The sequence below is a fragment of the Balaenoptera musculus genome, chromosome 20 (assembly GCF_009873245.2).
Source record: "Balaenoptera musculus isolate JJ_BM4_2016_0621 chromosome 20, mBalMus1.pri.v3, whole genome shotgun sequence".
Taxonomy (NCBI): domain Eukaryota; kingdom Metazoa; phylum Chordata; class Mammalia; order Artiodactyla; family Balaenopteridae; genus Balaenoptera; species Balaenoptera musculus.
The window spans coordinates 34,660,419-34,668,633 of record NC_045804.1 but is presented as its reverse complement, the minus strand read 5'-3'; the positions used below and the strand labels follow the sequence as shown (position 1 = coordinate 34,668,633).

The window sequence follows — 8,215 nt, the reverse complement described above, 5'->3', positions numbered from 1 at the left end:
CTTAGATGGAGATGTCTTGTTTTATCAGCTTTATTTGTCCCCCACATTGTCCTTTCTTTCTCTTTTTATCTCCTGTTACTCTTCCTAACAGACTTTCAGCCACAATTCACCTGATTATTTCCTTTCTTCCAGTTTGAAACGACAAGGGGAAAGACGTAAGGGAGAGGGAAGAACTTGGGCTGGACGCAGAGTTTGAAGAATAAAGTAGTTGGGAGATTGGAGGAGTCAGCACTTAGCCGTTGGCAGGTCCTGTTCCTCATTCATCATCTATTTTAGGATAACCCCCTGCCCCCAACATTAAACTGATGGGGGAAATGTGTAAGATGAGATATATCTCTTCTGGTTTTTCTGGGGAGGGAATAACAACAGTTGTAGCAGCACTTAGCAAACTTTCTTTTTAAAATGTTCCCACTTTAAAGTTTAGAAAACTGCCACCTCAGGATTTTAATTTCAGTTCTGAGGGAATCAACCTAAATCCCAGCACTAAATAACCTTCCTTTGAATAAAAAGACAATTGCCTAGTGGTTTTAAGTTGCTGGGTTTTATTAAGATATTGGCAAAATGTGAACATACTTCTTACCTGAATGAACAGTTTTAATAAAATATGAAGGATCACTCATGATTACAACTGAACTCAAAAGTGAGCTGTAGAGAAGATTTATAAATTGATAAATTTGCTTGGTAAGAAATGATTCACTTCATTTGCTCCACTCCATAGAGAATTCTTTGCAGAGAAATGTCATGAACAAGAGAACAAAGCCTGTCTCTCACCAAAGAGCACCTAGAGTAAGAGGTAACACTGACGTGTCTGTACATTATCTCATGCATCAAAGTTTATCAGAGTATTTTCCTTTTCCAGAACAACTGCTGTGTCAGTCTGGAGCTCCCTATCATCTTTTATTTCATATTTTCTAATTAGTATAATATAAATAGTCTTTAAAACAGAAGATAAAATGCTGCTAGAGGAAGTAACAATAATTATTTTTCAACACAGTACCATTTCTGGGAAATAGTCGTAACACTGGCAGTATCTTGTTTTGGAAAAAAAGCATTTAAGCTAGTCACGGGTCAGAACAGAAGAGTGGGTATTTGTCCTTTAACGTCATGTGATTTTAAAAGGTGAAAAGAAGCATGTTCTTTCGTTTTCTAATTCATGATCCAAAGAATAATTCTCCTAAATTATGGTATGACCAAAACTTTTATGGCATTGCTTCGGTGTGAATGATCACTGAGTGAACGAATTATGTTTAAACAAACATTAAAATAATAATTTAGATCACTTTCTTACAAAGCCTCAGCAAGCCTTTGATGGGGAAGGAAGTACTTGAACCACAGCAGTTTTATCTGTAAACAAACACTTAACTTCTTTATGCATCATTTCATCTGCCCGTTGGATGTTGCGCTTCTTACTGGCACAGTGTTCCAGCAAAGGAGTATGGTTGTCATGAAGATGCAGTGTGACACTATACCACCATGTTGACATTGTAGTACCACTATAAATGTGGTCAGAATCAGACTCAGTGTTGACATTGACATTGTTGACATTGTCCTTGGAAAAGGTGTTAACTTTCCAGGATCCTCCTAGTTAAATTAAATGCAACAGTAACTTTATATTAATTCAAGGACAATGGATGGCACTTTTAGGTAAAGAAAAGATATATACATGTATTTCCACCATCCTTTTCAGTACAGACCTAAATGGGATTAATAGCCCCAGTGTTTGGTGCTGTAATGTTGCTTAACCTCAGATATCCCTCAAAAGCACACATCCAGAAAGTGAACAAAGGAAACCTTTAAATTAGGGACTGATTCCCTTTGAAACTCACAGTGAATGTACAAGGAGTTTGTATTGACTTCAGTTAGTGACTTGAAGTCTGTTTCCCTAACCAGTACTGCACTTTCTTTTTTATATTTATTATTTCCTATTCTAACAAACAAAACCTTAGCAAGCAAACAAGTTGATGCAGATCATGTTAAACTGTAAAAGGGATACTGCCATCTTAAGGATTGAATGTAGAACTTCCACCATCACTAAATCACACAATGAATAAAAGTACAAAACACATAATTCACAGACTGTACCTCAGCATTAACGGTTAATATATATTATATACTTTTATATCTGTCTAATATTTTTACAATCACCAGATACACCATCATTAAATACAAGTTACAGAAATGTGTAGATACCATTAGTAAGAGGGGGGACTTATTGCTTACGTCAGCAAGCAGCAGATGAGGGCACAGGATTTGAACTGAAGGGAACTACTTCCTATCACCAGTGGCATTAAGATATAATACTGCATTTCACAAAGCACTGCTTTTTATCTAGTTTATAGAACCAAGAGCAGTACATATCAGACCAATAACCACTACTTTAATATGTATTATAGAATTTTAAAGGACTTACCTTACAAGTGGTACCTAACTATTCTATAAATATGCATGTCGTGAACAAATGAATAGTAGTTGCTATTTTTTACAATATTGGCTTATAACGTGACCACACTAGGAACTACTTTGCTTTATTTTCTAGAGGGCTACTGGTATCAGAAATGGAGTTAACACTGCTTATGTAGTTACACCTACAAAATTCAGACCCTTAAAGATGTGGTCTCTTAGTCCCAATTTCATCCAACCATTTTTCCCCACTGAAAAAACCTGTCACTTGTACCTTATTTCCTTTCACCTTCTTTATTCTGATCAAAATCATTAGCAATAGACAACTATAGAAAAATCTTAAAAAATTTTTTAACTTAGCTTAGTGCTTTGGGCTATAATATATACCAGTGTTCTGCTGCCTGTTTTCTTGTTTCCTTAGATGATAATTTGATTTGAAACTGACACTGCACCTGATGGATCTAGGCTTCCAAAAATGACAGATGTGAGTGAGGTCCATGTATGGGGGTAAAGCATCAGGATGGTGAAAAGATTCTGGTACTACGGTTGGAGCCATGGGTGCTCCCTCCTTTTCAGCCATGTGTCACAAGACTTGAGAAGAAATGACTTCAAAATAAGGGAAAATACTGAAAATCTCTACTTACATCCAAATTTTAAAAAGTAAAATCTGTAGATTATCAATCTGTTGCTAAAGTGAATCTGTTTTTATTTGTTTGATGTAGCTACACTGGCACCCCAAAATATGCTACAGTCCTCTGTGTTTTTAAGATCCAGGAATCTTAGTCCTCCACTTTGAGTCTGGGGAACATAAAGTAATTAGTATTAGTGTGTTAGTATTATGTTAAAACAGGATTGCTCAGTGCACGATTCTCGGCGAGAGCATTTAGCGCCTCCCAACAGGATGAGGGAGTGAGCCCTGCAGCAGGCAGCTCCTGCGCATTGGCGAGGCTGCTCCGTGCTCGACCGGGGGAGGGTAAAATGTCATGTGGAGACACTCACGATTCTCAAAGAATCAGGCTGCTTCACTGAATGAATCTGATTATTAGTTTATCTGCCGCCTCTAGTTGCAGATATGGTTCTGACCTGAAACTGTAGAAATGACAAAAAGCAGACAATTTCAGAATATCAAATGTAAATAAATATTGAAAAGAGAAACATGTACTATTTGGTCTGAAGCTGCCGGACTCAAATTTACAACTAAACAGACCTCAGCTGCAGTAATCTGCAGTCTCCTTTGCACTTGGCCTCTGGGCTCACTTTAGGCAGTACTTTCAGCCTCTTCCACACCAATTATTTCATTCCCTTGGGGGAAACAATTTTAGAGAAGTTAAAACTAATATTTTTCATTCTCCAACACCACTTTTTATTTGATCGTAGTACATGCCTTTGCTGTCTGAACTTTTTTTTTTAAAAAGGCAGAAAAAAATAGAGATACTATTTGATTTCCTTTTAAAATGGCAACTTGATTCTAGTATATTTGTACCTGAAATCATCTCCATTAAAGAAGTTTTACTCCTGAGATGAAGGTACAGTGAAAAACACATTAGCGTCATAGGTTAAAACCAATTGACAGCAGTCTTCTAAAAAATAGTAATAATTCCGTCAAAAGCACCATAACAGGTTATGAAACTCCCAAATAGCTACAGCCCTAGGAAATACTTTTTAATTCAAACAATTTTCATTGTTGGTCTTTTATGTTACAGGAAAAAATTAGTGAATCTGTTTGACTATATACCACCTCACAAGTCTGAGAACATGACATTTTTACACTAGTTTTCTACTTTCATTGTTACCAGTTAAAACCCATGTGGCTTTTAGCCTTTTACCTACCAAAAAAAGGGGAGGGGCTTTCCCTCATAGTCCCCAGTCTTTTGAGGAACATTCCCCAACTAGATCTTATTCTGCATTAAGTTTTCCAGAGATATATTAGGCACATCAGAACAGATTTCACCTGCCGTGAGATTTCAACACTGTATCTCCTGACTGAAATAACCAACTCGCAAGCTTCCACTAGTGACGTGAACGGGTCATGGGGTGGGGGTGGTACGTAGGTACAGAGACACGTCACTGGGACCAGGTGTATAAATTTGCTAGTGAAACCGCCAGTACTTTTTTATTAGATTGAAAACACTGTAGTGAGTTTCCTAGAGATCTATTTACATTTAAGAGTTGAGCCATCCATGGCTCATCATAATGAAGCACACAATACTTCAGAAATGTCTACCTTGTTTCTACTCTGATAGTGATGCTTTTATTGGGGGAGAGCTAGCTAGCCTACTTTAAAGAGAAAGTTATTTATTATATTTTAAAGCTCCAGGGAAGAGCTGGGTATGGAATAGCATTACTCTTTTTAAGCTTCCCCATCATGTTTTCACTGTACCCTTTCCAACTGTTTTGTCTCCATGGCAGAGAACTTCTTAACATCCTATTTCTCTTCCCACTTCGAATAAGTGAGGACAGGCTAGTGCCTGTTTTGTGGGAAGGCTCTCGAGCAGAGAGAAAAGAATAAAACTTTGGATTAAACCTGAATCCGTGCCGCCTCTTTGAGTAGTGGTAGTGTAAACGAGACAATCTAGAAACTCTCTTTCCCAGGAATTTGAACTGTTCATTTTCCAACCTAGAACAAACAGGAGACAAGCTCTCCATTCTGCATATCTGCTGCCCTGCTGAACCCAAATTAAAAGAAGAGGGAAACTCTCCAGCACCACTCCGTTCAGGCAATGATGATTGAACTGATTTTTTCTCCATTATTAGCTCATTAATAAGATTTGCTTTCTTTGGTGCACCAGGACCAAACATCTCAACTGGTGGCAAAAACTGGGCACTGTGAGGTTTGCTTGCTTCTATTTGTGTGAGATCTAGGTAGCCTGGGTCTTCCAGCACGTTGATTTGGGACCCTGGGCTCAGGCTAGTTCTATCAGTGAATGAATCCACACGCCCATCATAGCCTAGATCGGCTGGTGCTGAGCACTGGTGCTGAGGCCAAGGGCGTTTGCACTCTCCATGATTCTCCTTATCATCCCCACCATCTTCTTGCCCTCCTTGAAAAGAGTTCTCTGTCCAATCTGATTCCTCACTAACATTTACAGCTTTGTTCATGTCCCTCAGGAACACCACAATGACAGTGATGTTATCACTTGACCCAGCATCACGAGCTGATGCCACTAATTTGTGGGCAACCATGCTGCTGTCTCCATTATTCTCCTTCAAGTGGTCAGAAACAACTTTCACTGCCTCATCAGGGTTCACGGTGTCATAGAAGCCATCACAGGCCAGAATGAGGTAGTCTTCAGTTCCGTCCAAAACAGTAGAGGCAGAATCTGCATCCCCACAGATATATGGCTTATGTTCAGCATCTCCTGTGGGAATCAGAAAATAGGTCAGATTTTGGTTTATCTTGCATGTAAAAATGTTTACGGCCAGCTCAAATGTCCTAAGCAGAGAAGGGTCCTCTGTTGAGGGAACAGTATCAGCAAAGATACAGAGGTAACTGTTAGGGAGTAATTTGTAGTTGAATATTGGGTGCTTGGAGGGGCAACAGACTGGAGACCTGGGGCCCAACTAAGCTAGGTTTCTGTCACCAGATTACGGAGATAATTGATCATCTACAGTGCATTTTGGAACTTTCAGATCCAGAGCACTTCCAGATCCCTTGCTTGTTTATATTCGTTGTTTTCCTTTAGTACTTGAAGAGAGCCTTAGCAAACAGGTCCTTCGCCTGTTGGGTAACCAAATAACATTACTACAGGGGATACTCATTTACTTCTTTACATAAAAAACATGGAGTATTGAGCAATAGTTCCTAGTTTAGGGTATCATAGTTCACTGGCAAACAGTAGTTTAAAAAAAATTTTTTTTACAAGATGCTTTATCATTCTTAAAGTGGTAGCATATAGCTTAGTGGTTAACGATGCAAGCCCTGGAGTCAGACTGCCGGCATCCGGATCTCAGCACTTGTTACTTACAAACCCTCTTCATTCCTGTCCATTTTATTGTACTAAAACTGAACTATCTGACTAGGGGAAGATAAAATGAAGTTACGTATACTTACTTAAACGATGTGGCCATATTGTTACTGTTTCTGATATCTGTTATAGGTTCTCTCCTACCCAAGTAAAGTTCTCTCCAATATTTCACATCCCTGTTTAATCCTCAAATAGGCCCAAAAAGCTCAATGGGAACGCTATGGATAACTCTGCTAGAACCACTGTGGGCCACATACCCTATCCAGCAGGCTGCGTGACGGGATACCCTGAACAACAGATACTTAATATTTAACTACCTGGGTTAGTTTATCTACAAGGTAAGAAACTAGTCTTTTTCACAGACTAAGGTAGCCAGAACCATCTTCCTCAAGTACGGTTTTGATTTCGTCAACTTCACTGCTATACTGTGGCACCTCCCAATAGCCTGTTACAGCTAATTAACACTTCCAGTCACTGGGGAGTCAGTGTCCTCCACCAATCCACTTCACTAAATTTCGCCATTCCCTGCTCCACCTGACTGTATTATTATCATCATTATTTTCTGAATTCCAACTCTAAAAATAAATGTGATCTGAGTCATACTGTTCCCAAAAATCTTGTTTTAGTGCTTCAATTAAAAGGCTACTGCAACTGTTAGTTTGGAACAGAACAAAGATCTGCACAGAGAAAATGCTGCCAAAATTCTGGCTTTTCACCTGATCTACTGTTGGATGTCAAATTAATGACATTTCGCCCCCAAATTTGGTGGGAGGGCATGATTATCCATTTCATTGTAGAAATGGCAACATCCTTTTGTCTTAAACCTCCTCTCTCCATATGCTAGAAAACATATCATGCCTCTTGTCAACTTTGGATTATAAATCTGAAGGGCTCATGGGGAGAAACAGTTGAAAAGTGTTTTATTTGTAAAGTGTTAAGTGTTATTTACTTTCTAAGTAGAGTTGAACTCTGCTCAGGAGTCCTTTTTCTTTTTTTAAAATTTATTTATTTATTTATTTTTGGCTGTGTTGGGTCTTCATTGCTGTGCCCTGGCTTCCTCTAGTTGCGGCGAGTGGGGGCTACTCTTTGTTGCGGCACGCGGGCTTCTCATTGCGGTGGCTTCTCTTGTTGCGGAGCACGGGCTCTAGGCATGTGGGCTTCAGTAGTTGTGGAGTGTGGGCTCAGTAGTTGTGGCTCGCGGGCCCTAGAGCGCAGGCTTAGTAGTTGTGGCGCACGGGCTTAGTTGCTCCATGGCATGTGGGATCTTCCTGGACCAGGGCTCGAACCCGTGTCCCCTGCATTGGCAGGCAGATTCTTAACCACTGTGCCACCAGGGAAGTCCCAGGAGTCCTTTTTCGTGTCCTTATTTAGCCCCTATTTTATTCCACGAGCTTTCCAAATCTTTCTCACATTCTTCAGCTCTTTCCAATTAAGTTAACTGGATTTTGGTAGATGGCCTAATTTCCTACTTCAAAGAAAATTCAGTTTATCAGGCCCGAATTCCCTCAATTCCTCCTCCCGACTTAAAAAAAAAAAAAAATCTTTAGTGATTCACCTATATCCACAACCATTTTCTATTTTCAAAATTCTATGACTTGACCTCTGCAGCATTTGACCCTGTTGACTACATACTCCTAGAAACCCCCTTCCCCAGCATCTGTGATACCCCGTTTCTATGTCTCTGATCCCTTCCTGATTTTCTTCACTGGCTCCTTCACTTAAAATCACCAAAAATCATTGTGTGCTAAGACTGTGCCGGGCAGGGTTCTAAGTGTGGTGTGTGTATTATGCCATTTAATACAGAAACCCTATGAGTTAGGTACTGTTACTATTCCTGCTTTACAAAGGGA

The 8,215-nt window shown here is 39.5% G+C and overlaps 1 protein-coding gene across 2 annotated transcripts in view; it reads right to left on the bottom strand.

Annotated features, from left to right (window-relative positions):
* Positions 1–541: 541 nt before the first annotated feature.
* PPM1E (protein phosphatase, Mg2+/Mn2+ dependent 1E) overlaps positions 542–8,215 on the bottom strand; it is a 207,688-nt gene continuing 200,014 nt past the window's right edge. For both annotated transcript variants that reach the window (XM_036836473.1, XM_036836474.1), the window contains one exon: positions 542–5,759. In XM_036836473.1, the coding sequence (XP_036692368.1) occupies positions 4,699–5,759 (1,061 nt within the window). In that variant the 3' untranslated portion in view covers positions 542–4,698. The remainder of the gene's footprint in view (positions 5,760–8,215) is intronic.